At 35.8% G+C, this 21,924-nt stretch overlaps 1 protein-coding gene across 5 annotated transcripts; it reads right to left on the reverse strand.

The window, feature by feature from the left end:
* Nucleotides 1-146: 146 nt before the first annotated feature.
* LOC103840401 (ABC transporter C family member 1) lies at nt 147-10,013 on the reverse strand. 5 transcript variants are annotated; one of them, XM_033281340.1, is made up of 28 exons: nt 9,732-10,013; nt 8,855-9,286; nt 8,585-8,763; nt 8,451-8,490; nt 8,171-8,327; nt 7,720-7,834; nt 7,549-7,629; nt 7,258-7,282; nt 7,085-7,141; nt 6,800-6,865; nt 6,414-6,488; nt 6,175-6,282; nt 5,735-5,869; nt 5,461-5,567; nt 5,280-5,373; nt 4,881-5,048; nt 4,575-4,715; nt 4,290-4,490; nt 4,007-4,105; nt 3,751-3,903; nt 3,258-3,640; nt 2,989-3,169; nt 2,573-2,896; nt 1,750-2,506; nt 1,388-1,509; nt 1,061-1,306; nt 550-979; nt 147-462 (listed from the first exon to the last, which is right to left on the reverse strand). In XM_033281340.1, exons 2-28 carry the CDS (start codon nt 9,182-9,184, stop codon nt 365-367), a joined length of 4,872 nt encoding a protein of 1,623 aa, XP_033137231.1. In that variant the 5' UTR covers nt 9,185-9,286; nt 9,732-10,013; the 3' UTR covers nt 147-364. The 5 variants fall into 5 exon arrangements, with proteins under 5 accessions (XP_033137231.1, XP_033137233.1, XP_018510350.2 ...); XM_033281342.1 differs by having other exon boundaries at nt 9,687-10,013; XM_018654834.2 differs by having other exon boundaries at nt 9,669-10,013.
* Between the last annotated feature and the right edge of the window lie 11,911 nt (nt 10,014-21,924).

Here is a 21,924-nt window from a genome sequence, read left to right on the forward strand (position 1 = left end):
ATTTCATTAGTTGTTCTATTCTGGTTTGTTTCAGACCACTTCAAATTTGAACAATAGAATAACTTTTTGATGTTAAATAAAAAAAATACTGAATATGATAGATTATATTTTCTTCGGAAAGAGCATTTCAGCATTTGACCCGAACATAGAAAAATCATTTCCAATCAGATATCACTGTCCCAGCAACCAAACACACTCTCCCCTTGCCAAAAGAAGCGTAGTTTTTGTTTTCATCAAAAAGAAGCGTAGTTTATAATCAGACAACAACAAATGGACAATTTGTCACGTGTGTTACAAGAAACGCAAAAACAAAGTTCATCAAAATGACATCTCTATGGGTCAAGTAATAAAAGCCTTTCTTCGTCTACATCTCCACGTTGTCCCAGTCAAACGATCTCCCCTCTAAACTGTATTCCGAGTGCTGCATTCGGTTCTTCGCCAATCTGCTCATCACTGCAAGCCCTGAAAATGTGTAACACTCAAAATCTTAGAATCAAGAAAAAGTTCTCTATTAGGTAGCAGAGAGAAAGATCTTAACAACAACGTTACCTTCGACCATTTTGTAAAGAGATGGCCACCAACGCTCTCTAGAGATATCATTTTGGGTAAGAGACTCGTCAATCTCTTTATCGTGTTTCCCTTCGAGAACACTGCGTAGAGTGACCACAGCGTCTTTCGTTCTCTTCAAAATGCTGTTATCATCTTGAATCTCGAGGCTTTGAAGGTCGTTGTGAGATGAAGTGAGGCTCACAGCCAAAGCAAACTGAGCAGCTGCAGCCCAACGAGAAGAAGCTTGCCATTTCCTCTGACCTTCTAAAGGTTGCGATGAATCATCACCATTAGCCTCTCTGATACGTTTGTTTTCAAGCACTATACCACGCAAGTACTCGGCATTTGCAGGTCCTGTACTTTGAACCATCTTCGAGAAAGAACTTTCTCCGTTTGAAAGAAGATTCTCAGGTGTGCTAAACTCCTGAACCTGAGGCATTGGAAAATATCAAATATGTTAGCTGAAGATATAAAGCAAATATATAGCGTTAGAAGATGGAGTTTTGCGTACTTTTCCAGAATCAAGGACGAGAACTTTGTCACAGTCGATGATGGTATTGAGACGATGAGCGATGATAAGCATAGTGCATGACTTGAATTCTTCTCGGATAGTCTTTTGGATGAGGACATCAGTTCTAACATCAACAGCAGCAGTTGCTTCATCAAGGACAAGTATCTTAGATCTTCGCAACAATGCACGTGCAAGACTCAACAACTGTCTCTGTCCAACACTGAAGTTCTCTCCTGCCTCAGTAACCTGACCAAATATACTTAAGAGTTACTCTAATGAACACAAGAGACCTTCAAGAGAGGATAAAATGTTTTTTAAAAAAAGTACCTCAGCATCAAGACCAAGAGGGTTTCTGCGGATAGTATCTTTCAAGTGTGCCCTCTCAAGAGATTCCCAAAGATCAGCGTCGTTGTGTTCACTAAATGGGTCAAGATTGAATCTCACAGTGCCTACATATAAAATGAGGCATCAGTTACTGTTCGAGTAAATAAGCAAATCCAAGTCTCACATCGGACATTAGACCAAAGAAAGTCTAATATATAATTTATCTGGTCCAACTCCACCGTGACCTTTTTTGGAGCAACCGACCCAAAGATAAATCCGTGAGGGCTTAGGCCTTTTGGTCTAGCCCAAGAGGGCATCTGGCGTAAAAAAAAAAAAAGGGTAGCAGAAGCCGTGTGAGGACGTACCTGAGAAAAGCACTGGCGCTTGAGGTATGATTCCAAGAACTTTACGTAGATCCATCAGTCCAAACTTGCCAATGTCGCATTCATCAATCAAGATCCTTCCCTTTTCCAGCTCCACAATTCTGAACAAGGCATTCAAGAGGCTTGACTTTCCAGCACCTGTCCTTCCAACAATCCCCACCTTATCCATTGGAGAAATGAAGAAAGAAACCTCATGAAGCACAGGAGGTAACTCAGGGCGGTAACGAAGAACAACGTCCTGAAACTTGATGGAACCAGACGATGGCCATCCAGGAGGTGGACGGTTGTTTTCAATGACCAATGGAGCCTCTGATGGTGTCTCGATATAGTTTCCAACACGCTCAACAGAGTTTAAACTATTCTCAGCTAGACTCGCCAGTCTTAGCACTGCTGTTAAAGAGCTGGTAATACTTAAAGCGTAACTGAGAAGCAAACCCATTGTAGATGCAAATGCTTGTTGGTTCTCTGCCTTTCCGTTCTGCATAACGGCTAATGACGCGGTCAACCATACCATGAGACCTCCAAGAACTTCCAAACGGATTCCCAGCCACCGGTTTGCACCCATGTTTACAAGCGTGAATCTGATGTTATTATCCATTGATCTTCCGTTGATCTCAGCCATGCGGTCGTATGCTTTATAAGCACGGATACTTGAAAGTCCATTCAATGCCTCTCCAAATTGAGCATAAACTGGGGATCTTGAAACGGAGTCCATACGTTTAACTTCACGAGATGTGTTCTACAATAAGGAAAGAATGGTTTAGTACACAACAGTGATCAGTATTGCGTTTAAAAGGTATGTTACCTGGTAGTAGAGATAAGCTCCATAAAACACGACCAAGAGGGGCATGATGGCCCACAGGGAGAGAGTGCTGACAATGCCAATCAAGATAATAGTTGAAAGAAGCTGTGCTATTGAACCCATAAACATGTTTACAAAGACTGCCACCGTTCTATCAATATCGCCCATATCTTTGGCGAAGCGATTGATTATCCGTCCTAATGGGTTGGTTTGAAAGAAGACCATTGGAGCCCTTAGTATGGAACCAAGCATAGCATCATGCATCTTTTTAGCTGCATAGAGACTCGCCATGATCAACCAATATGAATTGACCAACGTCACAAAGACCTGCAACCAAAGATAAATAAGTCTTAGCACAAAACCAAAGAGCTCTCTGTATCCTTTTCTTCTCTCAATCATTTACCAAATGCAACACATACCTGTCCAAACGAAAGAATCGCATAGATAAGATTATAGAATAAGGGTCCATGACTCTTTGGAGTTCCTGCATCAGTCCATTCACTCAACCAAGTGCTGCTTGCAACTCTAAATACTTGAGTCAAGACATAGCATATAAGAAGCATCATCACCACCCATCCACCTCCAAGTGCATCCTGGTACCTGGAACATGGTAACACCTCTTTAGTCATTACAAAAATATATATACAAAGGAAGATTGCAACAACAGAAGAAGAAAGAACCAACTTACCTCTTTAGGACTTTCCAACTCACAACTCCAGTTTCACGTTCTTCACGCTTAACGAGCACAGAGTTTCCTTCTTTAGATTTCTTTGACTCGGTTCCTTCCATCTGCGGATTATTAGTGTTGCCGTTCTCAACTTGTTTTACAGATTTTTGATCAGCTCCAGCTTCTTCATTTTCTTCTGAATATTCTTCAACCTTGCCAGCATTTTCCATTAACCTCTGGAACAATGGGCCACTATGGGATAATTCTTCATATGTTCCTTCCTCTTTTACTGTTCCCTCATGGACAAGTAAAATCTTATCCACTTGTGATAGGAAATGGAGTTGGTTTGTAACAAGAACTCTAGTTTTATCGGCAAGTTCTCTTTTTATGCATTTTTCAAAGACCTATAACAGCCAGTTTCAACTATCAGATAATAATGTTTGCTTAAAAGCAGTTATAAGAGAAAGAAAAAAGAGAGTATACTACTATCCAAAAGAGGCAATGGCTAGTTTACCTGCTGACCAACATGGGCATCAAGGGCACTTAATGGGTCATCCAATATGCACACATCTGAATTTGAGTAGACGGCCCTAGCCATAGATACCCTCTGTTTTTGTCCCCCACTTATGTTAACACCCCTTTCTCCAATCTCCGTTAGATCACCACCCTATCAATCAAGAGAAAGAATAGGATACAAACTTACACACATGAGAACTAGAAAATAGAATTCCATGCTACCAAAAAAATCGTCTTCCCCTAAAGAAACTTACAGGCAGTAACTCAAGGTCATGTCTCAGTGCAGTCACATCAATCACCCTTTCATATTTTTCTTTGTCAAAAGGAGCACCAAACAATATATTGTCACGTACCTACACAATGCAAATTACAATCATCATCTCAAAATCGCTTCTGCATTCGAACGTATCTAAAAGGACATACCATTATATAGAAAACATATAATGCATAGCAAACTTAAGATTATGTCAAAGAGGATAATATGAAAACTTTGCAGTGAGAACCATACTATAGACACAGAAGCATATAAGCACCTACCGTGGCGTTAAAGATCCATGAAACCTGTGGAACATAAGCGACTGATCCTCTAAGAGTAACTATCGCATCAGATATTGCAGGAAGTTCCCCAAGCATAGCAGATATCAAAGAGGTTTTTCCTTCTCCTGTACTGCCAACTACTGCAACTAGGCTGCCAACAGGTACATCCAAGTTGATATTTAACAAGGTTGGCCTTTCCGCCTGCAAACGTATATTGGTTGTTCATTTTCTTACTTCAATGAAAATATGTGATGGAAGGAAGTGAAGAGGTAGGACAAACTAGACCTTTGAATCCCAGGAGAAGTATCCATTCCTGATTGAGATAGCTGGCTGTCCAGGTTCAATGGGAGGATTTGGTAAGAGAACTCTCTCTTCCGTCGATAATACCTCCTCCAAACGGGTTAAGGATACCTTAGCATTTACGGCCTACAAAATTCAAGCCTGGTCAGCATCTCGAAACAAATTAAGACAATGACTGGTCTATAAAAAGAGGTAGTGATGGAAAAACAGAAGGACCAATTAGAAGCAATCATTACAAATGACGCCATGTCATTCAGCACCCAGAAATGAAGGCATGGTGCAAGAAATCACCTGAGTTATGATGTTTGGAAGCATGAATAAAGGGAAGCGAAGCACAGAAAATAGAGAAAGAGCCGTAAACGCTCTTGCAGGTGTCAGGTCTCCTCCAAGCAATGAGAACACACCAAATGAAACAACAGTCACGAAAACAGGAATGCTGTTTAGTATGAACATATTGAACTGCAAAACAAATGGAAGATCAAGAATGAGTCAAATATTTACATGAAAAGAGGAAATTGCAATACAGCAATGCGCTTTATATTAAAGATCATGCATGATTACACATGGCTACAAAACTTGAAACAATGTTCAATGAAATAGAAGAAAGTAATAGTAACAAGACAATCAGACACACTTTGCATGCTGTCTATAGAAGCAGTCAATATAATAGTTACTGCGCTTAAACCATACCGCTGAGAGAAGTTGTGCTTTCCGGAACCAAGATAATTCATCATCACGTACAGTTTGAACCTTGGACTGAAAACTGTTTTCCCAAGCATAGCACCTAGAGTAATTTTGATTTAATGAGTCAAGCATTGCCTCAAACTTCCAACCATGCAAGAAATTAATAAGTCTAATAAAAGTATCGTACTTCACTGTATCCATTGCAGCTAAAACCTCATTCATCAGGCCAATTCTCTTGTCTGTACGCTGCAACCCTTCTTTTGTTAACTTCTGTGTTTTACTTATAATAACAGTCTGTTTCAAAAAAAGTAAATATAAGGAATCATTGTCATTGAACAGAAAGACAGTTGAGGTTGAGAGAGATAAGCAGAGACAATCGGGTCACAGATGAGAAATAAGAAATCAAAAAGCAAACCAACCTATAGACAAAAAAAAAGCATGAGTTACAAAGAGGTACGGACCTGTATAGGGAACATAAGGACCAGGAACAATGCGCCTATGAGCGAGGCAACACCCAATTGTTGATAAAGGAGAACCAGTGATACAATTATGCGAAATGGCGCCGACCACATGGTATGAAGTGATTGGCAAATTTGCTGTCACAGACAGAAGAAACTTTAGAAAAATGAACAGCCTATCAGCTGTAAATACCATTGTTGAAAGGTTCTTTTTATTCTACTAATCAAGCAAATTTATTGGTTTTATTGGTTAACAAAAGAAAAGCTGTGGAAAATGAAATTGCAATTCATAAGTTCAATGAACAGCGTATGAGTCAAATACTTGCAGGAGAGAGGATCTTTTTGATACATTGCATTTTAGACTCATTCTGAGGTAGAAAACAAAGCTGATATAGAGAAGCAGACAAAGCTAAAGGAGGAAAAGGTAACAAATATATACACACCTGAAGCGACTCAGCATCAGTCGTCATTAAATTTGTTATTTTTCCTGTTTGAAACTTCTTCCGCCCCTCATTAGTTAGCCTCAGCGACTTTCGGAACACAGCAGCAATCTACCAAAAGAGGAATTCATCAGCAGAAAGAAAACACTCTAAAAGCATCTGTTATAGGTTTTAGCAAACATAGCAGCAGAGGTTTTGCATCAAAAGTAGCACAAGAAATTTGAGGTGAAACTTTAGCTTACCAGTGCAGACCTTAGCCGGTAACCAACACGCATCACATTTTGGAAATATTGAGCTTCACACAGAACCCCCAATACCTGAAAATGTCAACATTAACATCAAGCGCTACGAATCCCTTGGTCAATGTCATATTCTAAACTACATTAAACAAAACCCTTCACATGCAAAAGTCATAAAAACAAAGACCTCCAAGATTTGCGTCCGAAGAACAATAAACCCAACTTAAAAAAGAAGAAGTAAAACTGGTGCTATAACCCCTACAATCTACGGAAACAATAGACCTTGTTTCATCCCACTCCAACAAAGATTGAGTATGCTATAAATACATCATCTTAACTACATGCAAGAGATTAAAAGAGGGAGATGACAAAAGGAATGTAAAGCATACCACTCCAACAAAGATTGAGATTGCATAGATGTAACCTATCCAGGCTGGTTCATTAAGTTGCATTGACTGCAGAAAGTTTTAAGACCACACTGTGAGATATCTCTCAGATAATATCCAAAGAATGATAGGATTTCAAATCTACTAAGAACGTTTAAATATTAATTTTGGTCAGTCGAATATGGATCCATCTCAGCAATTCATGTGAACAAAAAAAAATTACAAAGCAGTGAGCTAAATAGGTTCAAGCACAGCTTGAACTAGGGGTAAAAGGGGATAGAAACAAACCTTTAAAAGCTCATTCAGTAGAAGAGGCCCCACGAATTGAGAACAGTCATTCCCAATCTGTGATACAATCAATTTATTTTAGACTAAAATGTCAAAACAGTTGATTAACCAGTTACAAACACACATCAATAAGGAAATGTAAGACTTCCGTATTATCAAATAAATAAAATTACCTTCCAGAACCCACCCCACCAAAACCTACAAAATGCAGAAGCAGTTTTCTATAAGCAAGTCCACAAGGATGAAAAATAATTAAGGCAGATTGTGAAAAGAAAAGTAACAGCTCTGTTATAGAACTAAAAATGCATCAAAACATAATTAAACAACCTCTAGTTATTCACAATGCATATTCTATTACAACCGGATTGCTTGTTCTTAAAAATCACACATCATGTCAATCCCAAACAATTAATCCATGTTCTAAAGAGACGACAACACATGGCTAAAAAGATGTTTCTCTTTACCTTCCCCCAAGGCTGTTGTTCAATGCTCTCAAGAGCCACGGCTTGGGCTTTTCTAGTTCTTTTTCCCAGGACATCTGGAAGCTAAGAGAAGGAGATAAAATATATATCACTCAACCATGCCAGTCGTAGACAGTATGAGAGCAGTTACTAGTTTTCAAAGATTAACCATACCTTTTCATGAGGGTTTCAGTTCGATCCCAAGTGTCTAGATGCCATACATCCTTCTCGGTGAGAGGCCGTTTCGATCCCAGAGTCATCAATGGATTCAACCATGAGAAGAAAATTCCTGTGAGGAAAAAGATATTTGTAAGAAAGTACACAATAGTCAAAGTTCAACAAAGGTTGAAGAATCTATTATAGAATAAATATTGCAGCTTCTGTCTTCTAGTCACAATCCAGTTTCCCTAAGTTTATTTCCAGTGAAACTGGAGGATAAGTCAAAAAGAAGTTGAAGAGACTGTAGACAATTCATTGTGTTAAATGCTCTGAAGATTACCAACTCAGATAGGTATAAGTACATATGAGAGATCAGAAATGTTGTGGTGATTCTCATAACAAAGAGAGAAGAATATACATAACCAAAACCACAGGACGGAAATGAGGAGTACATAGAGTGACCTACTGTCAAATAAATTAGCATGCCTCTCGGGACATATTTGTTCTCCTCCAGGAAGCTCTTCATACTCGTAATCCTCTGAGGTTTCAGCCGGCACTGGTGTGTAACCAGCGTAAGGGTCCAAATTAGGGAAATACACAAACAAGAGAGTCCCAAATGCAACCTGGATCCAAAAGCCACCATCTACACTATCAAAATACAATTGTATCATCTACAATCTAATTTAGATACAGCACATGGTAAACAGAGGTTTAGAGACTGCAAAAAGGAGTGTTAATGTGCAAACCTGAACTGCCACCTCGCTTATGTAAAGATACAGTTTAAAACTGCAAAAAGAAAAAAGAAAAACAGAAAGCATGTAAGTTCATCCTACCAGACCGAACTTGAATAAACCAAAATAGAGATTGCAGATTTACCGACCTGCCATAGTACTCCTTGACAGAGAGAACAAGGTTTAACAACACCATGTCTCCCACAAGAGCATAAACGACAGCAAATCTGACATACCAACGAAGTTCACGGATATATGTTTTAGTTTCAACAACAGTCATGACCAATGCAGAGCCCCAAGCAAAAGCCTCAAGACCCAACATGAACCCCTGCCAAAGAAAGCACACAAAAAAAAACAGCACCTTTCAGGCAAACAACAACAACATAAAATGTATAAAAAAAAGGGTGATGTTGACAGACCTCATAAGGAGGAAACCCAGCAGCATCCAAATCCAAGAGTGAGATCCTCATGACCAATCTAAACAAAGGCTCGGCAGTACTATAAGCAGCCAAGAGAGCCAGAAAATAGTTATACAATTTAGACCTCAAGCAGAACTTCTCCACTTTGTGATCCTTTACGGTGAGCCAAATGCGGTAAAGGCAGAGAATCAACAGAGCCAGATGAGATATGCCAAGCACAAAAGAGTCAATAGCACAAGGCGTGTATGCACCAAAGGCATAATCAACCATCTTTGACCAGACACCATTTGGAACCGGCTTGCAGTACCAATCCAACGGCTTAAAACCCATCTTCTTCCTCGTTAAGAAAAGATCCCCTCTGCTTACAAAGTTGAATCGACTCAGATACTAGTGCACATGACAAGATACAACAAACAATCCTCTAGCTCTCCTCTGCAAAATAAAATCAAAACATAGTTATTTTGACAAGTGAGAAAAATGAACTTTTAATTACAGGGAAAAGGAAATATGCTATGATTATGTACTCAATGAGAGGTGAGAAAGCAAAAACAAAAGCGGAAAAGACTAAATATATTCGTAGGGTGAAATAAATAAAAAGGTGTAAAAGCTTTCTAGCCATTTATTAGTGGAGGCAAACTTTATTTTATCCCTTGAATGATTCATCGTCAAAAAGGGGAAACAGAGACAAGCACCAATAAGTTTAGCTTTTTATATCGTAAGCCATAGATTCCCTGAAGAAATTTCTTCAAAAAAAATAAAAAAGTAAAACAGACGCTTAAAATGATTTCTAGCAGTGATATGAAGAAATAATCACGAAGTCGAAAGTGCTAACTACTTCTCTCCCGCTTGAACGAAGAGGAAGAGGAAAGAACTAAACCTCCGTAGTGAAAGCGACGAGGAAGAGAAGAGTTTTTTTGCCGGAGATTTGGAGGAAATCACGGAGACGTAAACAGAATCTTGGATTGAGATTTCTCTCTCTCTCTCTCTCTCTCTCTCTGGGATTTGTTTCAGTCGCTGGTTATTATGAGAGCGAGGGAGAGATCGAGGGAGGGAGCAAAACGATGCGTCACTGCTTACAACTTGCAAATGAAAAAGTCAATATTGTAGATAGCCGGAAAAGTCAAATACATTCATAAGTAAAAACATTCACTACCTTTTTCTACTTGCCTTATAATTTGGGAAAAGAAAACAACTAAACTATGCTATTGTCCCCTTGCTACAAAATCAAATTTTGTTAGTTTTGAATTTTCACTACCCTTCAAAGTTATATTATTTTAAAATATTCTTAATATGTTTACATAAATTAATATAACTAAAAGATTTATTATATTATTATTTATCATAACTTATGATTGGTGAAATGAAAGTGTTATTGCAAATACCGCAATGAATTCCGCATTTGAGCGGTCGCCATTCTCTACCTTAATTTTCTACATTGAACCGCTAAAACAAATCGGGCAAAACCAAAAAAATTGGTATAATTTTATTTTTATTAAGTAATTATGATATTTTTTTTATTAACTTTCAATTTTACTGATATGTCAAAAAAAATGTTATTTACATCTCAATTTTTTTGGAAATGAGTTTTTTAGACTGTATTAAAAAAATATGAACATCTATTAAAGAATAATCTTCAACCAGCGTCTTAGAAGGCCTACATACTTGTGCGGATAGTGATATTTAACTGACATAATCCTATTCTTCATTGCTTGTCAATAAGCCAAGCTTGCTCGTATCGCCTAGCATTCCTCTCTTTCTATACATAGTAGATTGAAGTCTGAAATATTAGCCAAAACAGTAAAAAGTCCTTTATGATCCATTCGCGAAAGATGCAGTAAAGTTTGCTCCTAATCCAGATTGATATGTTTTCCCAAAAGATGTCATGCAAGTGATTTCCATACTGTGTAAGAGTAAAGACACACAAAGAACAAGTTATTTCTTGTTTCTTCTCGTTTACCACAAAGCTCACATCCATGCACTGTACCCCCATTGTCTCATTCTATCTCCAGTAGACAGCATGTTCCTTATAGTGAGCCAAGTAATAAAGGAGAACCAATGAACACCTTGGGCAAACCAAACTATACCGCTCCATCTCTTTTCGTCTCTACGCGATCGTAGTTGCTCTCATATTTTAATGGCTGAGTTCTCAGGTCAAAAATCATTAGTCTCATGCTTACACGGAACTACGTCATTTCCTTAATCATTACTCGGCACCTCAACTGCCAAAATGCTATCATACAGAGCATGATATTGTCGACTTCGATTACCTCGAATGCACCATTCATTCGCAGTAACTGTTTCATTGACCTTAGCATGTCGCCTCAGCCAAAGATATGTAGTACCCACTTCACCTGAAATATCAATCAAGCGGCTATATCCCATTCAATTATCAAATAAAAAATGAGTATTCTTCTCATCGCCAATCTCCACTTTCAGAAACTGATAAGCAACCTCCCTCATCTTCTGCAATCTACGTTATATCCAGGACTCTTTTGAGTCATCCCTAATACCCCAGAAAGAATTGTAGCGAAGTAAATAATGTTTAATCCAGCAGACCCCAAAAAGAATTGTAGCCAAATGAGCCTTAAAGAAAAAACTTTTGAAGTATCCAAAACTCCCTCACTTCTAATTCTCCATCTGCTTTGGGATAACATAAGTCTTTCCAACAGACCTTTGTTTTTTTATTTTGTTGTGGAGATCATGACCATAAAAAAGCGCTACACATGCTTTCTCTTAGCTGGTAAGATGAAAGTCGAGCTCCAAAGTTCACTATACTTATGATCACAATCTTGATCAGTTACAACCTTTCTGCAAAGGATAAGGACTTGTTGGACTAGCATAGCATTCTACTTCGTATCTTATGCTCGTAATCATGGCTGGTGGAGTCTTCGTAGCTAAGGGCATGCGTAAATAACGAATGGGCAGAGTACCAACTCATATTCCCAGTGATAAAACAGCATTGTAGAGCGCCCGTAAGTTACTTTCTGATGTAAATATTGAAGACTTAGCAGCGTTAATATGCAAACCTGACATTCGAGCAAACCTCTTCATGATAGTCAAGACCCCTTACAAGCAACTAAACTATGCCTTCAGTGAAAACTAAAATGTTATCAGCGAAGCTAAGATGAGTAAGCTTAACTCCTTGGCATTATGGATTGATATACTATGAATTTGACCACTTTTTATGTCATAGTATATGTTTTATTTAGAGTCTTTATGTTATGTTTGGAGTCTATTCTAGTGTCTTTACAGGTTTAGGTACATTCTGCAACATTGTAGAGATTATGGAGCTTAATTGGAGCCAAACCCGTAGCTGAGCAAATGAAAAGGAGACAGAGTCGATACCCAAAAGAAGTGTCGGTCGGCACACATTCTTGGTGTCGATCGATACCCAAAGGAAGTGTCGGTCGGCACACATTTTTGGTGTCGATCGACACCCAATGAGAGAAGCTTTACGGACCGATATCAAGATTTGGGCCCAGAAGTCTACATTACAAGAATGCCCCAGACGAGTTTTAACCTAGATTATATAAGTTGTGCCATTGTTTGGAAAAAAAAAAACAATACAAACAAAGATTTATAGTTTTCTTAGAAGCTTAAGGTTCTGGAGAAAAGATCCAAGAACTCCTTCAGAGTATTTTATTGGAGCTCTGGTTTTTTTAATCTTTAATCTAGTTATGCAATTCATTAAGTTTATCTTTATGTCTTATTTGATTATGTCTGAGTAGTTACCTTGTTAGGCTTAGGGTTTATATGGTTATGATGATTTATTGATATTAGAACTGCTAAGGTGGTTATCTAAGATCCTTCACAACTGCGAGAGTAGGTTCATATCTGATAGTAATTCTGCTGAGTTAGGTTGTTAGACACGAGCTATAGCTAGCTGATTTAACTGATTTAGTGAACTTATCGATCTAAGCTTAAAGCTTGTTTGTAAGATGTATCGATCGACACCCTATAGGTGTATCGATCGATACTTGTTTCGTGTCACATACGAGAGTGTGGATATAGATTCAAACACGTAGACTCGCAGCGAGAGCTGGATATCTTACATTAGCATTCGAATTCTAAGAATGGTTATCACATGCACTTAGCAACTATATCATAATTTGGATTACCTAACCTGAAAGTCTAGCTTCTATCTTATTTGTGAACATAAACTCATATATCTTATTTACTGCTTTATTCATTATTTATTGTTTTAATACTCTATCTGCCTAGTTTAATATTACATTTGAGATGATCTATTGTGTGCCCCTACCCCCTATGAATTCGATCCCAAGTGCTACATTCGATCTTTTATTTGAGAGAGTTGGCTCTAGGGTTAATTTGAGATTGCATCATGGATGGTACTCAAACTCATTTGCCTCTACTGCCTTATTCAAGAGTTTTGAGAGGACATTGTTGAGAATTACATACATGCAATGAGACATAGAACAACCTTGTTTGATGCCATGAGCACTAGCGAAGAACCCCTCCAAGCTGCCATTAATTTACACAGTCAAGCCGCAGTCGAAATGCAAAGCTGTATCCAATTGATGAATTGAGAAGACAATCCCATTATTTGCAGAATATAGGTGATGAAAGCCATCTAACTGTATAAAGGCTTTGGAGATGTCAAATTTAACCGCACACTTCTCCTTACCAGCAGTCTGATGATACCCATTTACTAATTCTGGGGCTAGCAATACATTCTCCAACAATAACCTTTCTTCAATAAACGTACATTGGTTCAGTTCGATAGTGTCTAGGAAGATAACATGGAGAATGTTAGCCAAAACTTTAGAAATTACCTTATATAACAGATTACAACATGCAATAATAGGCTTGAAATCCTTCATTGTCTGAGCATTTTCTGTTTTGGAAATCAAGGCCAAGACTGTCGCATTTACCCATGTGAGTAGGAAGCCAAAGATAAAGAAATACTGAATCGCAACAATGAAACCACCTCCTAGGATAGGCCATGCTGCCAGAAAGAACTCTTTAGTGAATCCATTAGGACCAGAAACCTTGTCATTTGGAAGAGATAACAACGCCTTGTAAATCTATGTTGCTGCAGTGGCTTCACTGGTGCATCTGTATGTCAGCAGATTCTGTAAATGAGAAACCAAAACATCTTCAAGCATGGGGTCTTGACTCTGCAAAAACCTCTGAAAATGGGTCACGACTTCCTTTTTTATATTCATGTGTGAGTTTAGAACTTCTCCTTGAGAATTAACCAGCTAGCGAATCATATTTCTGGCATTCCGAGTCTGATCCATGCGATGAAATAATTTTCTGTTATGATCACCAGCCTAAAGCCATCGGACACAAAACTTCTACCTAAAAAAAAATTCCTCAATACGGACCAGTTTATTCTATCTCTCGGCTGCCTCAGCTACCTTAGCAAAAATTCCAGCTGTAGGATCCTGTAAAGCAGCATTCTGACACTCACAGAGCTCTTCATAAGCTTGTTTTGTTCGAGCTGGCAAGTCTCCATAATGGGTTATGTTCAGAACTTGAATGAGTTGCTTTAGCATCTTGGTTTTTTGTGAAAGCTAGAAAGAGCTGTCCTAGAATGGTGAAGTCTTTCAGTTGAGTCCCACATTTCCTTGACCATCGGTAAAAAAATTCTTGTGCTCAGCCAGATAATTGAAAAAGCGAAAAGGTTGACTATAAATTGAAACAGATGGCGACGTCGATGGCGCTAGGTGAGACAGAAACCCTAGCAACGGCCGCAACAGAAACGGAAGGAGATGGCGACAACACCTTGGATAGCGAAGCAAGGAGATGCCTTGCGGTGGAGATGATGACTGCTCCAACAAATGTCAGAGATCTGGGCTTGAGTCTGTAGGTTTCGGAATTGAGCAAGGATCTACAGTTGATTCCTATCGATGGCAACTCAATGACTAGACTTGTGCAGACCGATCTGAATCAAGGAGTTGAGGGTGAGGCGTCGAGCTTTGCGCAGGAACCATCTCGAGAGGGAAGTGTGCAGATTTCGAGAGATGGCTCAGGGATAAAGATGGGTCCGCAGTAGGTGAGACAGACTCATGGCACTCACCGTTGATGAAGGGTTTTTTACAGGATTCTCAGTTAGAGGGAAGTATGTTGCGTCGATCAGGATTCCAGATGAGATTTTTTGATGAAGCTGAGCTTCTCTGGAAAAGTTATGTCGTGGTTTACTTTAATGAGGAAGCGCCTCATGTAGGATTAATCCATGCGACTGTCAATCGCATCTAGGTTTCACCTAAAGCTGGATCAAACATTGATGTTCAGTTCATTGACAAGAACGCATTGCTGTTTCGGATTGAGAATAGTCAAATGAGAGATCGGGTGATTCAGAGGAAGTACTGGCACATCACTGATATTCCGTTGGTAATCAATGTTTGGACTCCTGAATCTGCTCAAACACATCAGATCTATCTTTAATGCCATTATGGATTGATCTCCGGAGTGTACCCAATAATGTTTATTCTCATAAGGGATTAAGGTGCTTATCCAGGGAAACAGGAAGATATGTCAAGCTTCATTCCAACACAGAAAAATGCATCATACTGGATATTGCTCGCGTACTGGTGGAAATTGATTTGAATAAGCCTTTGGTGGAAAAGGTCTCTTTCAGAGACAAAGACAGTACATTGCAAGCAGTATAGGTCAAGTTCCCATGGTTTCTTTCATGCTTCAATGTTTGCTCTGGATGGGGACATGAGGCAGTAGAGCGTACATGCAAAAATGTAGAAATCTTGAAGAAAACTCCACGGGCAGAAGAGACTTCACCATTTGCTGATCCTCTTCTGATCTGTAGGAAGGATGTAAGGTCAACGAATGGATAAATAGTTGATCCCATCCAGGAGTTAGATGTGCTCACGCCCATCTCGGTTCCAAAGGATCCCTCAGGGAATCAAGCTCACACTGGGGAGATTGTACTAGCGGAAGTTACAACAACATATCGTGAGGACTTGCAGAATATAAAGTTATCAGAGCTTACCACAGAGGCATTTCATGCCAAAGTTTCATGTAACTGGGCAACAATTTTATGGTAAGGGGCAGAATTCTGGTGTGGAAGGAGGACAACCTATTGTTGATTCAAGGAAGCACAATGGAGACGATATGGAAAGGATAGTGGTGTTTCCTTCTCAGTATAGTCCATTACAAGATATTGAAGAAAAGATGGAGGAAAATATAGTGGATGAAGGTGGCGAGGTTGGTAAGGATGTTGAAGATGGGAATATACTAGATAGTAAAGTGGGTGGCAAGGAGATAACGGCATCCCAAGTGCCTCTCAGGGAAGGAAGCCTGGCAATACATCATTTCATAAGCATTCTCGGTCCAAATTTGTGCGTGCTAAGGATTTGAAATTTACTTGTTTGCAGAGACTATCCAAAACATCTTCCGGTAGGAAGTTATGACGTCATTCTTTGCATGGAACATGCGTGGATTAACATAACATGCAAGCATTAAGCCCTTCGTAACTGGATTCAGAGTGAAAAGCCTTATCTGAGTTGTTTATTGGAGACGTGTGTGCAAGAGGATAACCATCAAAAGTGTATGGCTGCGGCTATGCCCAACTGGAGTTCCAAAACAAATTTTGGTTACCATCCTTTGGGCAGACTTTGGTTTTGCTATTCGGATCAGTGGTAGTAACGAGACTGCATATGAGTACTCAAGTTATCACTTGTACATCTGTGTTGTACAAAATTCAGGAACAGGGGAACAGTTTGTATGTTGTGCTGTTAATGCTTATAACACAGTGGCTGAAAAAACTCAATTGTAGGAGAATTTGAGGGGAATCCGGGCAGCTTATGATCATTTGGGTCTTTCATGGATTGTTTTAGGAGACTTTAATGAAGTTTTCGCTACAAGCAAACGTTCACGAGCTATGGATTATCGTATGGATTAGCTGGGTATGAGACACTTTCATGAGACTGTCACAGACTGCTCACTGCTGGATTTGTCGTATATTGGAGCTTTATACACATGGTGGAATCAGAGAGAGGTAGATCTGATGGGCAAGAGGCTAGTTCGAGCATTGGTAAACAACGACTGGCTGCGATGTTATCTTCATTCTTCTGCCTCTTTTGACGCATGAGGGATTTCAGATCACGCTAGATATATGATTTGAGGAACTGCTAGTCTTATGATATTTGTTACAAAAATATGTTTTAGGGCAAATCTCATGAAATATCTTAAAATAATATTTTTTGACCAAAAGAATATTCAAAGGAAAATAACCAAACTAAGTTTCATTAAAGAATAAATATTATTTTACCTTTATTTTATAAATATATATAATTATTTCAATAAAAATATTATTTTGAAATCCAATTTTTTAAAACTATTTTAAAATTATTATTTTAAATACTAACTTTTTAAAAGCCTAGATTCTACTTCCAAACTCCAACCCTCAAATCTAAACCCTAATTTTAGATTAATTAACCCAAACATATAAGCATTTTTTTATTTCTTTAATGAAACATATTGGTCATTTTAACCATTATGGGATATATTTATGATAAAAATATTATAGTGTTATCTTAGAGAATTTTTCTATTATATATATGAATATTTTCATAAAATATTATTTTCATCAATAAAACAAATTATATATATATATTTTTGACGTCAAAAGGCCATTCTATTACTCAAACTTGAGGTGGTCTGGGTAACCAAACCGGAATAGAACAACCAATAAAATGCAACTCCCTATGGAAAGATCTAGCAGTCTTAGCTAAAAAATCAGAAGTCTGATTGTGCGTCCGTGGAACATGAGTGATTTTAAAGTCCGGAAAGCATATTCTATCCTCTCCAATTTCGTCGCAAAGCTTGACCAAGCTTGTCATTGCAATCAGTTCCTTATCATTGCAATCAGTTCCTTACAGTCTGGAAAGATCTAGCAGTCTTATCATTGCAAGCAGTTCCTTACAGTCTGTCCCGAAGCTCTGAAATGTTGAATGTTGAAGCATGCTCTCCATCACCCATCGCAGTGCTTCTACTTCCGAATGCAAAGCTGATTTGCGTCGCATAAATTTTTTTGTCCCCATAAGTTGAATGTTCCCAGCACTGTGCATCCATACCCATCCACATCCAATAAAGTGAGCCGATGATGTCCAAGATCTATCTAGCAAGCAAATATTACCCAAGCTTATGGCTTGGGGTTCCTCAGGATTATGTTCTTGTACAACTGGTTGTACCGCTTCATTGGCATCGAACCAGGCTTGACATTCACTTTCTGCATGTCGAACTAGATCCAAAGGATCTCTATCTATTCCCCGGAAAAGTTTTTCATTCCTAACCTTCCAAATATACTATGTTATCCAGGGATGATCCCTATTTTGCTCTGGCACAATAATGTTGTTTTTTCTCCAGAATAGATAGTCCATATTTGTGTAGACACTTGATACCGAAAAAATATATGTGCTTGTTATGTGACCATACCATAAACTATATATATATATATATTAATTTGTATTATGTGTTTTTAGTTAACTTATATGTAATTATTTTCTAAAACAAAACTAATTATTTTCACATTTTATATTTTCTTACTTTGATTATATTTCATTTCTTACATATCAACGTATTCACAAAAATTGCTATTATAGTTTTCTAGCTTATATATTTGAATATTTGTCACCAAGAAATATGGATTATTAACTAAATTTTCTTTATATAATGCGGTAAATTTTTTAATTAGGTTAAAACATGTTGAGTTTTAGGTTTTCTAAAAATAGACTTCATCGGAAGTTTTTTATACCATATATTTTAAGTAAATTCTAGTTTAGAGGTTTAATTTTGGTTATATTCGAATCAAATGTGAAATCTACGGTTTGATAAATATTTTTTGGTTTGGCAAACTTCTTTAGAAAATTTCACAAACCATAAATTTATCAAGTGTCTGCTATTGCATAACTGTTTGACATACTTTTTCCCAAGTGTCTTAACCATAAACTCTAAAACTGAATAACTTAACTAAATAGCAAAAACCATTTCATGAAAACATAAAATTTATTCTTAAAGTGTTTAATGTATACAAGACTTAACATATAATTGTCAAACTAACATTTCAAAAATATATTTAAGAATTCAATTATAATTCATTAACATATGTTACGAAACTCTAACCAATTGATAAATATGATTTATAATCTATATTTTCATCTACTTTACAACTATTCAATTCTATTTAATTTAAATTAAATATTTTTTAATATTTCAATGATTTTATATTATTTTGAACAAAAATTAAACTTTATATATTATTTATAAGATTAAATTCATAAGAAAATTTCTCAAAGAAATCTTCTCAAAATACTTCACTATTGCGTACAGATTTCTTCCAATCATACTAGTAAAAATATTTGTTAGACTTTTGTTTAATCAAAAATAGTAATTGTAATTTCACTACCATTTTAAGTTGATTTGTATTTACTTGAATATGTAGGATAAATTTGTATTTAAAATAAAATTAATGGTTATTATTAGCAAATTTCCCTTGATATATTCTTACTCGGCTATCCAACGACATCAGCTTCTTAAAAGCAAAAAAATCTAGACTTTGGTTCTCTGTGTACCAAATATAATCCAAAAATTGATTTGAAATGCAAAAGTGGACTACATATTCAATGAAATTCAAAACTAATAGTAAAATTACCATTTAACTTTTATGACCAAACAAAAAACTGGAAATTTATTTTACAATTTTATTCTTCTGAAGTCTACATTTAACAGAAAATGTCTAATAGGTGGAGACTTCCGAAGAAGTCTACTTCATAATTTGATCTATAATTTTATTTTAAAAATATAAAAACAATAGTTTGTGTAAAAATTATTATAAATCATGAATACATAAGCCAATATGAGCTATATAAATTAAATTAAATTTATATGGAACAATTTGAAAGAATATACATTGGTTTGCTAACCATGTTTGACAATGCTTATGGTTTGGTAACAATATGCTGAAAGATATATGTATTGTTAGGGTTAAATGTTATATTTAACCTTTTTGTTTTATTGACTAAAATTTTCATATAAGTGATGAATAGTTTATATTTTTAAAGTTTTCGTATTTGCTACAATGATTAATTAAGAATTCTTGGTGATATTAGAGTTTGGGGTTTCTAGTTTAAGGTTTAGAGTGGTGTTTAGTGTTTGGTAGACTTCACTAGAAGTCTACTTGATTTTTGGATATAGTAGACGTATTATGTAGTCTACTAAATTTTGAGATTACAAAAGAAAATTAATTTTAAATTATATTTAGTTTTTGTAGGAATAATAAAGAATAAACAACATTAATGCTATTATCGGAGTAGACTTCCAATGAAGTCTACTCTATAATTTTAAGTTTAGTAGACTTCAAAAAAACTTTAATGTGTCATATTTTGATCTAGTTACAATTATTTTCTCCCTATATAAAAAAATTACACATTTTTTTCACTAAAATGACTGCAAAAGTTTCTAAAAACTCTCGTTCTTCTCTTTAATAATCTATTTCTTCTCTCTAACACTCTCTATCTTCTCTCTAAACTCTTTGAATTTGAAAAAATATAGTTTAATTTCTTAGTTATTATTATGTTTTTCACAATATTATCATTCGTGGTTTTCATCTCTCATTCACAAAAATGTAAGATTTAGACTATATATTTTAAATATGTATTTTATGTTTATATTCAAATAATGTTATATATTCGATCTCTATATGTTTACTTTGCTATTATATAATCTTATAGATTCTCTTTTTGATGTTTTCCAATTATATTTATTTTCATGTTTCTAAATGTATAGATTTTCAGATCTAAGTATAATCTGAAATAGAAAACTTTTAATGAAGTCTGCTGAAAAATTAAGGTTAGTAGAATCAAATAAAGTCTACTAACCCATAAATTTTAAGTATACTTAATTAGAAGTCTATTAAAACACGATTTGATTTTTTGTGCTATATTTTTCTCATAATATTATATTTTTGTAATTATTTTCTTCCATAATTTTCATCATCTCTTCCAAAAAAATGTAAGTTTTACAGTAATAAATTTTGTGTACTTTTATGCTTATATTGAAATAAAATTATAGATTCAAACTCAATATGTTTACTTTCTTACTATTTTATCTTCTAAATTCTATCAATCTAGGGGAATTTTTCATGTTTACCACATCGTTGATATCATTATTTACGTTTACCACCACTAAAAAGACATTTTCAAAAAAATCTTATTCATTAAGAAGTAAAAAACTTTTATACTTTTGCTCTATATATATATAATAAATAATTATTTAAATAAATAAAATACAAAAATAAAAAATAAAATATATTTTTAATGTTTTCGAATTATACATTTTCAAATTTGAACTTTTTATAAATTTTTTCAAAAAAAAATTTTCAAGTTTGCTCTTTGAAATTTAAAAATTATTTTTGAAACTATTTTTTAAAAAAAAATTCAATTTTTTTACATTATTTATTTATATATTTACTAGAATCATAAAGTCCACATTCCAAAAATTATATCTCACCCCTACTCTAAACCTTAATCTAGATTAGTAACCTTAGGGTTATAAGTTTCTTTTTTCCTCTTTAAAATTGATAATAAAAGTGATTAAGATAAACATGAAAAGTGTTATTATGAATGTTGTATTTTGGCAATTTCATGTCGTTCTATAGTTTAGAGTAAAAAAATACTCACTCTGTTTCACAAAGATAGATTTTTAGTGTTTTCACACATATTAAGAAAACACATTAAATCACTATAATAAATGTATTATTTTTTTTGTAATTTTCAAATTTCAATAATTTTTAACCAATAGTAAATCAATAAAATTAATTTATTTTCTTGAAGATCACGATTTTTTTATAGAAAAATACAAAAAATCTATCTTTATGAAATAATTTTTTTCTAAAACATTTAACTTAATGAAACGGAGGAAGTAGAAGATAATCATAAGTGAAAATGTTTCTAAATGCTAATATAAAAACAAAAGTAGTAATAGATTAAAGATGTCCTAAAGAGGAATCTTACTTAAAATTAACTAGTTCATATGGCATTTGACTGTAATAATAATACTAGTATTAATAGTGATATTTATTAATTTTAAAT

Source organism: Brassica rapa, chromosome A09 (assembly GCF_000309985.2).
Source record: "Brassica rapa cultivar Chiifu-401-42 chromosome A09, CAAS_Brap_v3.01, whole genome shotgun sequence".
NCBI lineage: Eukaryota > Viridiplantae > Streptophyta > Magnoliopsida > Brassicales > Brassicaceae > Brassica > Brassica rapa.

Bases quoted from the DNA above. Each gene is read 5' to 3' on its own strand.
- LOC103840401 (XM_033281340.1), bottom strand. From the start codon at position 9,184: ATGGGTTTTAAGCCGTTGGATTGGTACTGCAAGCCGGTTCCAAATGGT. The intron at 5,374-5,460 runs GTACGATACTTT...AAATTACTCTAG, and splicing joins GCTGCAATGGATACAGTGAA to GTGCTATGCTTGGGAAAACA. The intron at 2,507-2,572 runs GTAACATACCTT...TCCTTATTGTAG, and splicing joins GAGCTTATCTCTACTACCAG to AACACATCTCGTGAAGTTAA.